Here is a 19,473-nt window from a genome sequence, read left to right as displayed (position 1 = left end):
AGTTCTTGTCTGATGTAGTAGATCCTTACCCTTCAGGTGGGCTCAGTAAAGCTTTACTTTTATGTGTAAGTTGTTATGAACCTATCACACAAACTGAAATGTCCTGAATAAAACAAGCTTTATTTGTAGATTGTGACAATATTCAATTATAAATTGGTTGAAATATTTCATAAAGCATAGGAGCCCAAGTATGACTTCTACAATTTGTTGATCAATACAAGAGAAATATGCTTTTGCATTTTGACAGAACTAACATACACCAAACTGTTTATCGATTTATATAGAGGTAGAAAATATATTTTTTATCAAAAAATTGGAAATGTCCTCAGCTTTAATTTAAGCCATATTTTATAGAAATCAGATAAGAATGTAGGGCGCTACAACAATTTTTGTGACAGAATCCTACTTATACTGCATTGTGGACATTACTCAATGCCTAGTAATGGCGCCTGAGGATCGTCATCAGGCGCCATTACTAATATGCAAAGTCCTGTCCAGTAATATACCGACTTCCAGAGCATCAGCTGAACTACAGGATCACCATCCAAAGACTTTCATTGACTCTAGAGTTTTTATTTATAGGTCAATGACCCTATAACTGCAAAATGAGGAGAAAATATGAGAAAAACAATGTCAATATCAGTAGTTTAATGCAATAACAGAAGCATCTCCAAAATTATTTCCAAAATATTATAAAATATCACAAACATTTGCTTAATTACTCAACGAAAGCTAGTTAAGGAGCAGGCATTAGTTCTCTCTAACAGCAGCGACTTGGATCATTTCCATTTTCAGTGGTTCTACTTCAAGCCTCTGTTTGAGGAAGTTCCTGAGAAGCTTTCAGCTCTGGGTCGGTCCAGGTTCTGAGGAGAGTGACTCAGAAGTCTCACAGGTCTTTGACTCCGGTTTCAGAAGGTAAAGGTAGGAAGATACAACTTCTCCACCGGCACACTGTTCTATGACAAGTTGGAAAGCCGGATTATTTTATATAAATCCAGTAAACATCCAGAAGATCCATGAAGAAAACCTCGTTCTGCAGGCTGTAAAACCTCCACATGAACTGGTCTCATAGCCTCCAGTTCTGATGCAGTCGGGCTTCAGATATGAGTTTTTGGGACCTTCTTCAGATTTGGTCGGCGGTCATTCAATAGAATTACTGCTCTGGATCCACGACGATGCAAGTCACCTGACATGGCGTCCTTATCATTTGGAACAGAGGTTCTCCCCAAAGCCTAGAGGCACACAACAAACGGTGTCTAAACGTATTCCTGCCAAACACACAGTTCAACTTAAAGGAAATAAAGCTCAAACAATACATGTTGGACCTTATTCTCAGCCAGCGCCTGTTTAGCCATGTAGTGCTCCCTCTTCATCTTAAGCTCCACGTCTTCAGGGATGTCAGGAACTACCAAGTCGATTAGTCGGTGGATGAAAAAGACCACATGCTGAGGTACAAAGATGGTGAAACACACATCATCAAACCCAGACATGCAACATCTTCTTTCACTCACATCTCACGGATGTCTCTCTCTACTCAAAGCTTCATGAGTGAAGGTCCATGAAATGAATGGCTTATGAGAAACACTGACCTCAAAGATGATGACAAAGCTAAGTCGTATAACGAGGAGTTTATAGAACTCTGGCAGGTATTCACCTTTCTCGTCCCTCATACCTCGATACCTGCAGAAGACAATAAAAACCGACATCAAGATTGAAACCTGCAACCATTGGGAGGAAAACAGTGTTGAATGCATGGATGAGGATTGTTTTTCTCTCAAAATGAACCTCATGCCATTACCTGCAAGAGATGTTGTGGTGCTGATGCATGTAGCTCTGTGAGGCCGTTGCCAGGGTGAAGTTAACGAAGCCTCTCAGGGTGCTATCTCTGGTGTAACGGTAGTACAGCCGAGGCACAAAGGACGAGGTGAAGGCAATGAGAAAAGCCTGGAAACAGATTTTGGGAAAGTCTTTTCTCTCTCTCAGGAAAGCTGCTCCACATCAGGACCGGAGACTCACGTTGCTGATGACGGCCACGTGTGAGATGAACTGCAGGATCTGAAACCAGATGCCGATGTCCTGAGCTCGCTCCACCACCGGGCGGCGAAATTCCTTCACATACTTCTGAGCGTCCAAACGGATTTCCACCCAGTTGTTCATGAGAGCGAAGAGAGGAGCGAGAGGACACGCCGCCACAAAGATGGTGATGAAACCAAACTGAAGCACTGAGAAGAGCAGCGCTAGATTTCAGAAACAACCCACAGTCATGGAGGCTCTTTGATTTTGGAGCAAACAGAGGCTTTGGTTACCCATCTCCAGATATTCACCGAAGAGTCCCTCACAGACCAGCAGCTCGTAATCTGCCTCCCAGGGGGAAACGTTCATCATCGTCTGAGTCCCCTGCCCTGCCTTCAGGAGAGGTTGCAGTTTGTTTCTCTGCCACCACGCCTTAACCTTCCTGCCAGAACAAGAGTCTTCTGCTTAATGCGTCTTTCAGTCTAGTCTGAAAGCTGCTGTCAGACTTGAGAAACTCTTTTGGAACATGATTTACATAAAGCCTTTGTGAAGTTATCAAATCAATACTCTTCAAATTTCTCCACTATTGGAGTAAGTAGGGTTTAGAAAATTTCCAAATCGTCTTGAAAAAGGGTAATATTGGTACATCTCTTTTACTTGTATTGTGCTTTATCAAATCCAGAGGACCTTGAAGCTTCACAGTATATTCAGTCATTCACAAGCTGATTGTGATAAGCTACTGCATTGTAGCCACAGTTTGCTATGCGGCACCTCCGGCCCCTCTGGCTCACCACCCACCAGCAGGCAAGGCAATGCCTGCCCAAATCAGATCCAAGTTTGTAATCCTTCCCACTGAGGGAACTCTGTGCCTGCATCTGCTGTTTAGCCTCATTGATGCAGGTGGATGCTAGTTCTGGGTTGCTGAGTTTCTGTCAGAAAAGAAAAGCTCTGAACTTTTAAAATTTCATTTAAGATGTTCCCCAATGTGCAGCACTTGGCCTCCTTAGCAATGGATAATATTTCCCTCAGTTTCCCTCGTCATTATTCTGCAGGTGAAATACCATCATGCCTCGTTTCCAATGGGTGGTATCGCATGGGTCGGTGTAGTTTGCAATGCTGTTTTGCCTGTTTCTATGTTAAAATTAAGACCCGCACTGCACCACTCCTGGGCCCCCTTCAGTTGAAGGTCCAGAGGACGATGGTGCAGTTCGGGCGACACAACAAAGTCCACTGACTGGGAGAAAGAAAAATGTCACTGCTAGCAACAATCAAGAGAAATATTAATGTGTCACATTTGTCATCACACTAGTATGATACCCAGTTAGGCATTTGGGCTCAAGTCCGCCTGCCAGAGGAAGATAAAAGATGTCACCACATCAAGACAACACCTCAAGCTGGATTTGGAGTTACTCTACTATTTTTAAACTGGTTTTAATTTTGGCACCAGTATTTCTCACTGCACAAAAGCTTTAACCTCACTTCTCACTTACAAGCTGTTGAAGATCCTCTGTGTCACTGCTAAATAAGCTAAATCTGGATTTATTTTTTGGGCTCTTCCAGGACCTGGAATGCTTGTTTAAATTCCTCCGTCAGTTACGACCAGCAGAGGACTTATTACATTTTTATTGATGGTGTGTTGTTTGTGTGGCTGTGTGTGTCACTTACGGGGTGACGAACTCCTCGATGTTGTTGATGATCTGTTTCCCCACCATGATGACCAGCAGCTCCTGAGCCAGGTCAATGAGACACCCGCCGGCTCCACACTGGAACAGAGACACGAACATCATCTTCTCCATCTATATTAACGGCCTCTGGAAGAAATCTAACTGTTGGAGCTATGAGTTACGGTGCAACATCAGCAGGTTGAAATGTCCAGGAGGCAAACCCAGACTTCACTTACGCTACATTCACACTGCAGATCTGAAAGTGTCTCACATGCACAGTAGAGGGCGGAATAACATCAGACGTAGAGTGTTTTGCCATAAAAAAGTAGTGGTCAGGATCTGCACAAGTAAACATGGAGGCTACGGCGGAGCATATCTTACGAATTTTGAAGTTGCTGTTCAACGGAGCAGCACATTAACAACTTAATCCTCATTATTGTCCACCATGGTTGTTTTTCTTACCACTTGCTTATCAGGACACAGAATAGTGACGTTTATGGAGAATCATTGACGTTGGGGACCTGGCCGTTAGGATTCAGGTCACATTTGAAAAGACTGTAGATGCATCGGATCTCATAAAAAGGTCAGATACAGGACGCATTAAGGCAAAAAAATAAAAAAATAATTAATTGGGTCACTTCCTGCTGCAGTGTGAATGAAGCTCAGTCAGAGGATCTCCTGAGTGGTACGGCTCTGTTTCCATTGGCCCATGCTGCAATACTCCTGACCCATTTCTGTTGTAGGTCCTAAGGACAATGGTACCGTCCAGTTTTGAGAATCTACTGGCGTCACGCAATACAACACAACATCGTCTATTGATTGGGGGACAGAAAGACGTCAAACATCACATCCATCATCGCACTCGTATGACGCAACTTTATGGATTTGGGTTTAACCCCGCATCCTCAGTAAGAGTCCAACTGACGCTGGAAATGCTTTTCTAGACGGGCTGGACCATAAAATAGTAAACTGCATTGACCCATGCTGTAACGTCAGTGGAAATAAGGCATACGCATTCATAGGCCCTTCAGAAAGTTCTGGATCAGCCTGAGAGTCTGAACCCAGTGGGATGAGCCCGGAAAGCCTCCAAGTTAAGCCTCCACAGGAGGTCTTTTAATCAGATGAAGTTCTGATCCATCTATCCTCAAGAACCTCAGGATGCTTGAAGACTTTCTCTATATAAGGCAGCACCTTGAAAAAATAATTTTCTGATTAAGGAAATATTTGTCTTTCTTTCAAACATGAGCAAAAACAAACTCACAGCTTCATTGCGAATGCCAAACAGAGTGTGGTACATTCCAGGGTAACCGACGAACCTGAAGAGACCCACAAACAAGCTAGTTAGCACAAACACAGGCTAAGTCTTTGGAGAGAGTCAAACAACTCTATGATTAGAAGCAGAACCACTCAAATACTTCATAAAAACGCTACACTGAAGCAGCTTGGAGTCCGTCGTGACTTGCTGGAGCAGCTCTCACCTGCCTTTGAAGAAGGCGATGTAGACTGGAGTTGAGTAGAAGTTCACAAACTGGAATATGAAAACTTTGAGGATGAACATGTCTTCATATTTGGTTTGAGTGCGATGCATTTCTGAATAGCAACAAACACACAGGCATGAAGATGGTGAAGACGGAGAGGTTTCCACCACATGAACACCTGGTCACTGCTCACTTTGAAAAACCTATGTTATCATATCAGCCACTTTAATCAGGAAATCCTGTTTAAGCAGAAAGGAACGACTAAGATATTCACAGCTTTTTTTTACTTTGGCTCAGTAGAATGTTGATTTTATTTGAGCATTGAAAACTTTAAATTAAACTTGGTTTTACTCTCTTTCTGTTGTTGGTGCATTCTTTAAACTGTCAGTAGATAAAGGTGCAACAAAACCCATTTGTCAGACTCTACTTTCGAGAACAGAGACTCACCCCAGCGTGTGAGGATGTCGGCCAGCGAGGTGTAAACCTTGGACAGCATGAGGATAACAAGCAGGTTCAATACTGAACCTGAAATGCTGGCTATCATCACAGCCTGAGAGCAGAAACCAGGTAAAGCTCATTCAGAGTTCTTGACAGGATCAGAACATAAGGTGTCCCTCAGGGCAGCGTACTCGGGAATCTGCACTTTCTGTATATATTGTGAAAACATCTGAAGTTATTGGACTCACAGACAAGCCGAAGATACTGTCAGTTCTACTTGACTTGTAGATGACGACGCTGATGATGGTACGGTACAAAATAATGGCAATGAGGAACATCAGCACCACTGCAACCTGCACACAGGGAAGTCAAGTTCAGCCTCTTATTCTCACCTTCATTTGGTCAGGTAATTTTATTTATATAGCACATTTTCAGCAACAAGGCAATTCAAAGTGTTTTACATTAATTAAAAGGAAATACAAACAAAATAACGAACCAAAGGAAAGACAAAAAGATGAAAGAGAGCAAAATGTTTTCTGGGTTAAAAGTAATATAAAGCTAAGCCGTGATGTTCCTGTTGAGTATTTCTGGATTCTGAGTTCGTAGTTATTCTAATTCTGATTCTGATTCCATTTCTGGGCTGTATAATATTAGTGCTAATAGTTTGGTACTACGGTGCAGTATCTTACTGTAAAACTCTACATCCTAGCATAAATGTTTGCATGCTCTCTCCTCAGATTGTAGGTTTTTCCCATTTCCCATTGGCCACTTGAATTTCAAGATGTCCGTTATTTTTGAGCTTTTTAAACCAACTATTTTTCTAAAATTGTTATCCATTTTCATGACTTGGATTAAATTTGTCACATCGCATGTTTTCAACAATAGACATCCAATTTACGTAACTTTAAGGGAGCAATATTTAGGAAAATCAGATGATGAAACTGAAACAGGACTGAGTTTCAGCTCAGTCGTCAACTGGAAGGAGATGAAGATGTGAGACAGACTGAAAAACAATCGTCTTTATAGTTAGCAAATTATTTTTCCGTACTAATTAAGACAACACCATTATTGTTAGGATTACGCTGAAGATCAGGAGGCTTACCATGATGACGATGACCATGCATCCAGTGGCAGTTCTGTTCAAGCGTTTATTCTCAGGAAAGTAAGGTTCCTCAGCCCCGGTGACCGGGTTCCTCATGGTCATCGGCGCCATGGCCGAGAACTCTGGACGCGGACGCTCCTGTTCGGGGAAGGAACGGACTTACAGAAGCTTCTGGAAAGTGGAACCATTTCATAGCGAGGCATCGTGGCATCTGACCTCAATGTCCTCCAAGTCAGCGCAGTCCCAGCGGTGGGAAAGATACGAACAAGTTCTCTTCCAGTACTCCAGGAAGGTGACGGCCCACAAAGACATGAAGATGCTGAGAAACACTGTCCCCCAGTTGTCAAACAGGAGACCCGCCTGCAGAGACACGAAGGACACGCTGAGGCAGAGCCGTGGCACCGAAAACACTGGAAACGCTGGGAAATCACAGAGTTTGAGTCAACATAAAACATAAGCACAACGCTGCGCTAGAGACATTAAATCAGGCGAGTCAAAAGTTACCACCCTGAGAAAGATTGTGTGGCCACCATGACACTTAAAGAAAGAGACGAACTAGGCCTGCCTCCAGCTCAACGCCCTTCAGTTTAGTTACTTTATTTAGCTCCTCTTCACAACACGTGTCATCTGACAAAAAAAGGTAAATTCAATCCAATAAACAATTTCAGTAGATCCTAATTATGAAACAATTCATTAAGTTTATCATTCAATTTAGCTTAAAAAGTTTTTTTTTGTCTAAGGAAACCCAGGAGAACGTTGAAAACCCAAACCTGAGAGCCAATCAACTGAGCAGCAGCAGACAACCAGTTGAAAGTCACTAAAAACGCCGTTAAGAAATGAAAACTCTTAGTTCTGACAATATCTTTAGGCCAGCTTGGGCCGACTGAGGCTGGTTCAAGGAAAGCAAGATGGCTGACAGGTACCTTGTAGGTGAAGCAGATGCTGGAATAGTTCCAGGGGGAGCAGAAGTTGCAGAGAGGACACATGATGAAAGCGTCTTCGCTCTCACACACCTCCTTCCTGCAGGTACAAAGAACATCTTCTGTAGAAACGATACAGGCTTTTGTTTGGGTGGTGAATCGTTTTCACTACTGCAGTTGGGATTGTTACGAAAACATAAAGCCTAAACAACAAGAGTAGAATGTGTTCTTACGCTGGGACGTCGGAGGACACAAGCACAAAACCCAACAGGAAGATCAGAGTCCCAACCAGAGATGCAGGCAGCAGCCAGGCAGTGTAGAAACCTGCAGACACCCACTGACTTAACACTGAGTAGAGTTACAGTCATGAAGTCTGTGTTAAATCTGCCTTCTGACGAGAAAACACGCCAAAATCTCATAAAGTGGTGCTGTTTTGTTTTCCGTTCAAAGCTACTGAGAGCCACGCTGCACACAAGCCACATTAGGGACTCCTGTACACATCCCTGAGGAACTCCTGATCCCACAGAAAGCTGCTGAAATCCACTGAAAATCTCTAAGAAACATCAAGTCTGCCAGAAAGACCAGAGGATCACAGGAAAGTCTGGATCACAGCAAGGAAAACAGGGAAAGACAATCCGGATTGGATCAGGACATTTCAATCATGACTGTAATTACCGATCCATGCAAAGTAGAAAGCTATCTTCTCCCCAAAGTACTCCCTTATGTGGTCCAGAGGTTGGTAGCGTCTCCAGCAGGACCACTTGGACCAGTACCTATGCAGGATCTGCCTCGGTCCTAAAGACTCGGGGGACACTGAGCTGTCCTTCATCTTGTAGTTCCCCTGAAAACAGAGCTGACATTGTAAAGGTTCGTCTCTAAACCATTTTAAACTGTCGGAACGTCAGGTTCAGACCTCGTGCAGTGGGTACGCTGCCGTGAAGACTTCCTCACTGATCAGCCGGTCGATGCCCACCTCGCCCCGGTTCACACAACCGTACGGAGTTCTGGCCAGGATCTCGTACAGCTGCAGAGACACAGAGAGACTTTTCAGGTTGAAACTCAAACTGACAGGTGAGGGACACCAGGACACGCCCCTGAGGAACTAATCAATATTTCATGTTTTATGAGAAAAACACCTCATAAAACATGAGGTGTTGTGATATTTACTTCAATTTATTAAACAAAACACAACTAACTGAAAATAGTTTTTAATTATTTAATTTCCTGGCATCCGTCCATTTTCTTTTTTTTTTTTTTCCTTTTTTTTTACATTTTTTATTTAGAAAGACAGATTTCCATTACAATCGCTAATTACAACAATTTTCTAACTGTCCGTAGTGGGTCAGGAGGGCTGCTGGTGCCTCCAGCAACGTTTTGGGCGAGAGGCGGGGTCACCTGGACGGGTCACCTGTGACCTCGACAGGTCACCTGGACGGGTCACCTGGACAGGTCACCTGGACAGGTCACCAACCTGGACAGGTCACCTGGACGGGTCACCTGGACAGGTCACCGACCTGGACAGGTCACCTGGACAGGTCACCTGGACAGGTCACCTGGACGGGTCACCTGTGACCTGGACGGGTCACCTGGACGGGTCACCTGTGACCTGGACGGGTCACCTGGACGGGTCACCTGTCACCTGGACAGGTCACCTGGACGGGTCACCTGGACGGGTCACCTGTCCGGCACTGGTCTCTGTTTTCTGCATGTTTTTGCTGCTCATCTAGATGCAGAGCTTCAGTCTCATCCATGTTGTTTTCATATTGAAAACATGACAAACTGATTTATTTTTAAATAAAATATATTATTAGAATATTATATAATTAAATTAAAACATTAATTTTCAATGAAAATTCAAAATGTTTCGGAGTTTAAGGACGTTTGAGAGGAAAAATGCTTCTTATGTCCTTAATGTCTTAATTATTAAAAAATAACATACACATATTTAAGTAATTTTTCTAAATGATAACAATATTCCAAGTTTAAGAATACAGTTAAATGTTAAATGCAAAAGAAAATCATAATCTAACATCTGTGTTTTCAGCTTCTTTTGTCAAATGCAGCCCCCTACAGGTCTGAAGAAGTACTGCACCCTTTTATAATCACTTCATACTCTAAAATTAGTTTCTTGCAAACAAAGCAGCTTATAAAGAGCCAGACAGAAAAAAAACCTCAGATTTTATGTACAGCAGCAACATTATGTCTATTTTCAGCTCTCTGCTCTGGATTCATGCTCCTGTTTGCGGTTGATGGTTAAATTTCTGGAACTGGTTTCCAGCAGCATTTCCAGCTCTGTTTGTGTTTGACTGGAAGTGTTTGCAGAAGGAGGCGTTGCTCTCTGCAGCATCCGTCTGCTGACGGATACATCCTGGGTCTGAGGAGGAATGAGGAGCAACCTGGGACCTGATGATGGGACTGGAACCAGTTCACAGAGTCCAGTTCACTGGAGCTCTGCTGGAAGTCTGAGTGGGATCTCAACTGGCAGCTGTTGCTGCAGCTGGAACTGTTTTTATCTGTAAAAATAAATTATTTTTTAAAAAAATGTCTACAGGCGTATTGTTATTGTAGGATTTCACATTTTTCTTGGGGCTTTGGCTGAAAATTCACCAAACTTTGCCCAAAATTGTCCTCTGCTTGATTGGATTTTTATAGAATAAAAGGTGGTCGTGGCCAAGCGGCTCAACAGCGCCCCCTATGGTGAGATAGGACAAACTGTACATTGAAACTGCTTCATTTTTGTTCAGTGTGCAGTTAAGGGATGGGGGATAAAAAGTTATCAAAATCCCAATTTTTTGAGTATGTTTAGGGCAGGGGTGTCCAAAGACGGCCCTCATCCTGCATGTTTTAGCCTCTCCCTGGTTTGACACACCTGCATCAAGTGATGGCTCATTAGAGGCCTAAGGAGAACACTGACTTGCTGAGGAGGTTGTTACAACCACTAGGGAGAGAACTAACACATGCAGGATGCCGGCCCTCCAGGACCCACTTTGGACACCCCTGGTTTAGGGGGGGAAGCTAAGCACTGAACTTTGCATACGCGCCAAAACAAAACACTGTAACTTTCACAAAGCAAGGGTGAGCTGAACCAAACGATCGATTCTAATCTACCCCCAACAGGAGTGCGGTCCAGTTTTTGGTGGGTGTGGCTTAATTCCTCCACAGTGCCCCCTGGAAATCTGTAAAAAATAAATAAATCAGCCCCGTACCATGCTTTGACATAGAATTATGTAATTTTGGCACTATGTGTCATGTCAGAACCAACCACAAAGTCTCTTAGAGCCATTGTCCAAATCAAACAGAAAGTCGGCCATTTTGGATCAAAACCATCTTTCAGAACAGGAATATTTAGTTAATTACTTTTACAAATTTAGAGCATAGATAGGGAATACTTGCTTACTTATGTTTATCTAGCCGCCCAGAAACGGGATGAGAAGAAACTTAGAATCCAAAACAAACTACCTGAGCAACTACTTTTTAGACTCCTTTCCTTCCAACTGGAAGTCACCAGAGGATACTTACTTATACTTATCTAGCAATCCTGAACAGGAGTTTATTTACTTTGGATCAACGTTATTAGATTATTTTTCTTCTTTTGCTCCTTCCTTTGGTTTGTTATTTTGTTTGTATTTCCTTCTAATCCATGTGAAGCACTTTGAATTGCCTTGCTGCTGAAAATGTGCTACATAAATAAAATTACCTCACCTTACCTTTTGTCTCTTTTGGACATGTTGTATCTGAGCGAACTCCTCCTACAGCTTCTCACATGCAGACTTTAGAATCACTCAGCACAGTCTTGAGGCATTGAGGGTCAAAACCTATCAAAATCTTTTAGCTGCATCAGAGCATGTGGGCGTGGCCAAGTGGGCGTGGCCAAGTCTCAACATCAAACCATTAAACATGGAAAAACGTACACACTGAAGGGCCCATCTGGATCAAAATTTCTCTGTGCCGTAACAGACCAACACTCATTACATGAGTCAATAGGTGACATCACCATAGCCCCTCCCACTTTGAACAGGAAGTCACCTGTTCTGGTGCTGGAGGTCTTCCTTTTACTCTTTGACTCATTAAGGTTCATACTTGCACCAACTGACATAAAAAAGACACGATGCTGAATCCGCTCATCACTGGCTGCTGGCTGAACCAAGGGGGTGTGGCTGGATGACGAATTCCAATTCCTCGCTGTTTGCATACGGTTGGCTCTAAATCACACATGCATCCTCCGATTTGCACCAAACTGGATATCAATGACCTTTGTTGACCTCTAAAGAGGCCAATCGGATTATATTGGAATTTGACTCCAGTGCGCCCCCTAGATTATCCCAACGTCTGTGTCTTCCTGATACAGCATCCAATGTGTACCAGAGAATCATCAGGAAGCACTGCTGCACACATTGACATGGTACATTAATGACATCGCTTAAGCCCCGCCCACTCAGAGAAGAAACTTTAGATTATTGGGTGACTTGTCCTGCTTTTCCCTGTGATCGAATCTGTATCCTCACCATTTATACATCACCAAAAAGAAAGTGACAACAACTATCGTGTGTGGAAAGTTAGTTTTCAGCCTGTCTTTAAAGGTTTGCTGCTGGACTCGTACTGAACTGAATTGAAGGCTATAACTGCGTCGCCTAGTAAAAAAGTGTGGAAATGGCATGAGAGCGTTGATAACAGCGACGAGTTGGTGGTGCCGGAGCTCACAGGAACGGCATTAGGCCGGAAAGGCGCAGAGCGGCGAGGAGCATTCAAAGCTGCTTCAGCTTGAACTGAACTTATTCTGTGGACGGTTTGATCTGAAATACCGTCTGAATGAGACAGTGAGGTAATCTGCTGGTAACTTCAGGCTCCATTGAGTATCATCTGCATATGATGATACAAAACTCAACATTTTGCTCACTTTCTTAGAGAAGGTGTTAAAGGTAATTTGGTGGAATGCTACATTTTTCAAATCTGAGTAAAAGAAGATTCTTTTTTTCCCACGAAACAAATAGTGCCTGAACTCACCACTATGTGCCTCTGGGTGGTCTTAAAGAACGTCTCTCTGTTGTCACTTCCCAGGAACCTGCAGACAGAGGACAGGTGATGCTGCAGCAGGAACTAGTCTGGTCCCAGACTGAGGACGAAGACCGAGGACAGAGACACTGCAGACCTCCCCAGCTTGTTGTTCCTGAACTGACAGGTGTAGTATTCCTGCGGTGGGTTGGGGACGCTCTGGGACAGGGGACTGGGGAGGGACAGCTTGGACAGGAAGCTTTCGGACCAGTTAGTGAGTGGAATGTTGACCACCTGCAGGAGGACGAAGGACACGCTCAGAGGACGTCCACTAGAGGCGTGACAGCTGCATGGGAGGGTTCTACCTGGAGGGGCGCTCTGAGACTGATCTCCTCGGCGTAGTAGCAGAGGAGATTCCAGGGGGCGCTGAGGAGGATGAAGTGGATCCTCTTCTTGACCTGGGAGACCACAATCTGTGGACAACAGGACAGAACCACCAGAGTGATGCTGATCCCACCAACCCCACAGAAACTCTACAGGACACACAGGGACAAGTGAATGTTTGGCACAGCAGGAAACAGAAAGCCGCCACGGTGGTGGAGGGCTCATGATGTGGGCTTGGACCTGCATATCTCTCTTTACAAACATTTATGGCCTTTCTGTTCCTTGAACTGTTTACATTGAGGCATCACGTTTCTCATCGCAGCCAATCAGAGGCAGCCGTTTCACTCACATGTCGCTCTGTTTGGGTTTGACTTCACTCTCAGGTGTGTTTGTTTTGCTCACCTCCTCCTCCAGCAGGCCTACTTGTTTCAGTCTCCTCAGAAACTGCTCCCTCCACTTCCTCTGGGTGGGGCCATTCTCATTAACACCCCGAAGCTCCTCCCACACCAGGACAAAATCTGACCAATAGAAAAACAGCTCTCAAAAGTTCACTCATGCAGATGGAAAAAGATATCCCTAATTCCTTCTTTATGAACAAATGAATGTTTTACTAACAACATAAAGCTGTAGAATTTAAACAGTAAGCTGATTTACAATATTTTAATCATTCATACTGAAATTAATCTCAGCTTTTTCCAGTGAAAAGATGTTAAATGGTACCTAACATAAATTCTGGTAAAGGGCTTCAGTAAAATCCATCTCACCAATTCGAGTCTTTCCGTCGCTGAACACGTTCCTGTCCTGAGTCGCTGCTTTCTGGAAAACAAGAAGAATATTCTGTAAACTAGAGTTTCTATTACATGCCATAATGATCACAAACAATAAACACATTGACATCAAGTTACGTCTGAGGCAGCATTGTAGTAATAAATACTGCCACCTGGAGGTGAGAGTTAGCAGTCTCTTAAACCCAGTATTTTTGACAATTTTTGCGGAAAATTTACAATAAATTCAAAATCATGCAAAAATGCGAGAAAAAAAAAACACCCTAGTGATTTTGCATACATTTTCCATAATCACAGGATCGCAAAAAACTGGAGGGGCTGCTAAACGTAACAACCACCTGATAGTCTGGTTCTACTGGAACCAGAACTTCACCATCTGCTCCACCTCCAGCTGCTGTGGCTCTGAGTCAAACCAACCTGTTCCCCTCCTGGCCTGTGGGGGCGCTGCACCAAGAACCACTGCGGAATCACAGCTCCTCTTGTGGTCTTTGGATAAAGACCACAATATATTTCTCCTCCTTCCACTAAGCTAGCATGTTTGTTTTGGTTGTATTTACCCAGAATGCCCTGCAGTGTAGGCCACTTCCTACTTTTGGAGCGGTTTTCGGTCCGCTTGGCATTCGAACTGAACCAGAGTTCATTTCAGCCGAACCCAGATCAAAGTTTGTAGGCAGACCAGAGTTCGTTTTTTGTTTTTTCTGGTCTGTTTCAGGGTTTGATAATACATTCACACCTCCCCAACCAAAGAAGACTTTCTAGGCAAATGAACTAGAGTTGGATTTAAGCAGGCAACAGTCAACTTCAAATCTTGCTAAAGTGGTCTGACCCCTTCAAGGCTTTATCTGCCCCTCCTTAATAGTTAGCTGATAACATTATAAGCATGACGCATGCTGCTGATTGCACCGAAATCTCATCTGACTCCTTTTCATCGTGGTATATTTTGGTCTGTTCTCATGAATTCTGATTTTTAGTTCTTTATCATTAGTAATGATGCTGATGACAGACGTGTCACTGATGAAGAAAACAAAGATCTCATTTCCTCACACAGACATCCTGTTTCCTGCTGAATCACTGTTCCTCATCAGTAAGAAGGAGAAAGCCTGACTTCACTCTGAGTGACCAGCTTTCCTCCAGTTCCAAGCTTAATGCTAAGCTATGCTAACCCTGCTTTACTGAGGTCACATCATGCTTTTAATCATGAACTGTAATCATATGAATCTTTAAAAAACAGACACAAAGGCTGAAATGGAGGCAAGGAGCTCAAATTTGTTTGATGTTTGCATTTTAGATATTTACATCTCAGACTTTCTTCATATTCCAAGCTTTGACTAAATCATAAAACTAAAACCAATAGAGTTTTTAGTCAGTATCAGGTTCATCGTTGTGGGTTTAACTGGCAGTCAACACCTGAGAGAAAGAGAAATTCACAGGGACTGAATCGGCAGCCCTGCTCTAACACACCTGAACCAAAAGGCTGAATCACCTCTTTGGCGAGTAAGCAGGTTTTCCAGAGGCCTGGTCATTAGCCATTCATCTGATTCAAGCGTGTTGGACCACGAATGCATCTAGAAGTTTTGAAACATCTCTGCTGTGGTGTTATGGTCAAAATTAAGACTGTTGTGCAGCCAGTAGTGACTACTTTGTTGTAGCAGGAGGATATACCCATTCCGAAGCTACTGATCTGGTCGATAGGCTGGCACCGGTAACTGAGCGGCCGGCGCTGGCCGATGAGAAGAGCAGACACTTCAGTAAACTTTGGAAAGGCTGGTGACATTCTAGAGGATGTCGACTGTCAGCCTAACAACGAGCATCTCTAGGTTGGTCACCCTCTGTCATGATCCGTGTTTCTGTGTGTTTATTTTGAGATTTTCTGTGTTTAGTCCTGTTTCCCTGCGAGTCTCTGTCCTGTCCTCCCCGTTGATTGATCCCAGCTGCGTCTCGTTCCTGTGATTACCCTCCCAGTGGATTTAGTCTCACCTGCTGTCTGTGTTCCTCGTCGGATCCTTGTCAATTGTCTAATCTTGTCTACCGTCTTTGTTAGCGTCTACGTTGCTTTCCCCTCAGTAGAACTGTTGAGTCCTGAGGTTGTTTGTTTCCACGTCCAGTCCTTTGTCAGTTGCTACCGGTATAAGCTACGTGCTAATTTGCTGCCATGCTGCCTGAGCCAGGACTGTGTTCTTCATCATTAAACATCATCATCTTCACCATAACCTGGGTCTCGGCGTTCTATCCTCACCACCACCACCAACCACACCCTCCACTTGTTCTTTATTCTTTAAAGGACTTTATCAAGAACCATGGTTGGCGTAAAGCACTTGTAAGCGACACACGTTAGATCCATTGACATGAGCTTTTTGAAAGAGACATCAAGAACAAACAAATTGTATCATACGGAGCTGAAATAAGCTTTCGATTCACCAATTTGTGAGATTCCACCTAATTTTTCACTTCCTGGAGCATCTTTAATTTGTCCAGTTTAAAAACTTCAATACTTACACTCTGCAAACCTGGACTAGGTTATACTTTTAGTGTAATAATTACATTTCCCAACATGGGTCTTTTATTTTATCATGTTTGTATTAAACTTTTATTTAACCAGATAAAAACCCATTGAGGTCAAGACCTTGTTCACAAGGCTGACCAGCAGCACACAGTAAGACAGACAATCACAGAAATAACAAAAATAGACATTAGAAATATATAAACATGACAGTGAAGGCCGTAGTTGTGACAATACTAATACGAAATATCCATCCATCCATTTTCTTGCACCCTTTTTCCCTCAGTGGGGTCGGGAGGGGTGCTGGTGCCCATCTCCAGCCAACGTTTCGGGCGAGAGGCGGGGTCACCCTGGACAGGTCGCCAGTCTGTCGCAGGGCAACACAGAGACACACAACCATGCACACACACACTCACACCTAGGGACAATTTGGAGAGGCCAATTAACCTGACAGTCATGTTTTTGGACTGTGGGAGGAAACCGGAGTACCTGGAGAAAACCCACCATGCACAGGGAGAACATGGAGACTCCATGCAGAAAGACCCCAGGCCGGGAATCGAACCCAGAACCTTCTTGCTGCAAGGCAACAGCTCTACCAACTGCGCCACTGTGCAGCCCTAATACAAAATAGTGGCAATTTAAGATTTAAAACACTTGACAGAATATCCGTTCTTAGTCTTTGGAATATTAAAATAGGCAATTATATTTTATCTTTAGCACATTTTCATTTTCAACAACAAGGCAGTTCAAAGTGCTTTACTTCCTTGAGCTTCTTTAATTTATGCACATTTTGGTTTAAAACAGTTACTCTCAGGTGCAGATGCATGGTGGCTGTGAATCAGAACCCCGGTGAACACAGACAGCCCACTGTTCTCTAATTTATCTAACTTATCTAACTTTGACTTTTTTCAAGAGAATGTAACGCAAAACTGTTTCTTTCACTTAGTGGTCGGGTCGAGCCATTTATTGTCAAACAGCTACATTCGCTCTTTTTGAATGGTAAGGACAACAGAAGCTACCTAAACGACTCGGATCAAAAGTTTACATACCCTGGTGATTTTGGCCACAGAACGTGCATTCATGTTGACACAAACGAGTGTGAACAGCTGAGCGAGTTACCGGGCTCCAGACAGACCCGAGTATCTTTCATCCAGTCCTGCACTGACGCTTCTGGTTTCTGAGTCTCCAGGAAAACAGAGCAACTACAAAAGCAGCTCACAGACAAGGAACTCGAGGTTCTGGACGAGCTGGTGGGAAGAGCTGTACGGTCTGTAGAGGACATTCAGCAAACCGACAGCCATTCTGAACAACAGCAGACATAGTTGTTCTCTCTTCAATACATAGCTCTCATGTAACGTCAACTTTGTAGTTGACAGCCATCTTGGTAGGCACCGTAGCTAACAGTTATGACAGTTGCTATGGAGTTGCTATGACAACAATAAACAAGCCACAAGGTTTGAACCAGCTCTAGCGTCGTCCCTGTCTAACAACAATTATTACTCGAGAACAGTTTTTGAGTCTACCCTCCTACTTGCCTACTAAGATGGTTTAGACTTGTAGGAACTACCTATTAAGTTTTTATTATATTCTATTTGCTCAAAAATGGTCAAAAAATCCAAAATCCCACCAGGGTATGTAAACTTATGAGCACATTTGTAAGAAGGTTTACTGGTTCACTTCCTGCCGAAAGCTGAACACAATTTAAACATTTCCTGTGTCTGAAGGGAAATGTTCAGATTTCCCTACTGCAACAAGGGCTTCAGTGTAAAAATAAGAGTTACACTGAGTTATGAATTAGCTCCCAGCAATAGCTTTAACTTCTAATCAGGCAGAACATTTAGCATCTCGGTGGGATAATCGATGAGCACTGACCAGGACTCAGGAGCAAAACCAAGGCAAGCAGAAGTTCTGCAAAGCTTTTCACGGAGACACATTATTCTTCTGTTTTTTCTGAACGATGTGTTAGCCTGACAAAAACTGTAAGTTCAGAACTTCAGGGTAAAATAAAGTCCAACTGAAAAAGCAGGGACTCGAGCAGGACACCGTGAGGAACTACAGCTTCTGAATGTTTGAATTTCCTCCTCTGTGGTGTAAGGAAAGCCGATACCTTGGTGATACTGTCGTAGTTCATCTCAGAGGTCGTTTCCATGGCAATGAGGGTGCTGCTGTCCTCTCTCTTCTGCTCGCTGTTCTTCATCCTCGCCCACCTTTCTCCTCCTCCTCCTCCTCCTCCTGTGGAAACCCACAAACCCGCTCAGTAGCTCACAGCTCACATCCTTCTCTCGTCCTCAGGTCTGCGGTCGCGCTGTTCAGGTGTCTTACCTGCTTAAATGAGCGCTTGCTCCGCTTTCCCCAGTAAATTCAGCGCAGCTCAACGTGCTGGAGTCGTTTTCCAGGAGCTGTTGATTCTTCAGCAGAAACACGCAGAGGTTTTTATTCAAAAACTGCTCAGGTCGTGGTTTTAAATCCAGAAACCGTCTAAAAGTTCTGTTGCTGTTTAGATTTAATTTTAAATTGAAGCCACCGATTAACGCTTGTAGTTTTGATTCTGAGGATCAGAGAAAATCCAACAAATTCAAATTATTGTCCTTTATTCCAGTTTAAAGACAAAAAAGAACGGCTTGAATAAACAACCAAAAATTAATTCAATCTCAACTCGTATCACTGCTTGATCATTGAAAAGTATATAGTGATCAAGATAAGTTGTTAATCACTATAAAAGAATAAATATATACAAGAAGAATAATTTCCTGAATCAATTTCATGTTTCGCTGTCTCTCAAGAAGATAAATGATTTTCCTGTTTACACTAAAAGTGAGTGAAAGTGATGTGAAGGATCAGTTTCCTCAGGCTGCTCACCTGCAGACAGTCCAGTTCTCCTCTGCAGCTGTCTGGACCTGCAGCTGCTGACCCAGACCGTGAAGCTCCGCCCCCTTCACGCTAACCCCGCCCACATGTGCGCCATTAACAATTTCACTTTTTAAAAGATATTCGTTATTAGAAGAGTCAGGGAAGAAAATCTGACAGTTTTCAGAACAGATCGCTAAGTGAGTAGTTTTTATATATTAACAAAAAAGAGGAAAAATGTGTCAATAAAAAAGAGCAATATGCCATATTTAAAATAATTATTTTATAAATCATGGCAGTTATTTTTTGCATAATACATATTAAAGTGATGTGAAATATTTAGTTCAGGA

General features: G+C 43.3%; 1 protein-coding gene across 2 annotated transcripts; it reads right to left on the bottom strand.

The window, feature by feature from the left end:
- Positions 1 to 633: 633 nt before the first annotated feature.
- On the bottom strand, positions 634 to 19,220 carry LOC103475293 (anoctamin-7-like). Of its 2 annotated transcripts, none has more exons than XM_008426811.2 (25): positions 19,136 to 19,220; positions 18,599 to 18,684; positions 18,384 to 18,508; positions 13,756 to 13,807; positions 13,394 to 13,509; positions 12,973 to 13,080; positions 12,765 to 12,901; positions 12,620 to 12,677; positions 8,529 to 8,639; positions 8,291 to 8,456; positions 7,849 to 7,939; positions 7,619 to 7,715; positions 6,912 to 7,055; positions 6,696 to 6,833; positions 5,842 to 5,946; positions 5,603 to 5,705; positions 5,156 to 5,267; positions 4,939 to 4,993; positions 3,679 to 3,776; positions 2,307 to 2,455; positions 2,017 to 2,222; positions 1,799 to 1,944; positions 1,590 to 1,680; positions 1,326 to 1,445; positions 634 to 1,232 (listed from the first exon to the last, which is right to left on the bottom strand). In XM_008426811.2, exons 3-25 carry the CDS (start codon positions 18,471 to 18,473, stop codon positions 1,098 to 1,100), a joined length of 2,628 nt encoding a protein of 875 aa, XP_008425033.2. In that variant the 5' UTR covers positions 18,474 to 18,508; positions 18,599 to 18,684; positions 19,136 to 19,220; the 3' UTR covers positions 634 to 1,097. The 2 variants fall into 2 exon arrangements, with proteins under 2 accessions (XP_008425033.2, XP_081470897.1); XM_081614771.1 differs by having other exon boundaries at positions 2,017 to 2,237; positions 2,325 to 2,455.
- Between the last annotated feature and the right edge of the window lie 253 nt (positions 19,221 to 19,473).

Source organism: Poecilia reticulata, chromosome 13, assembly GCF_904066995.2.
Source record: "Poecilia reticulata chromosome 13, P_reticulata-male-v2, whole genome shotgun sequence".
NCBI classification, from domain to species: domain Eukaryota; kingdom Metazoa; phylum Chordata; class Actinopteri; order Cyprinodontiformes; family Poeciliidae; genus Poecilia; species Poecilia reticulata.
The sequence above is the reverse complement of the archived record's forward strand: the minus strand, read 5'-3'. Positions and strand labels throughout refer to the sequence as shown.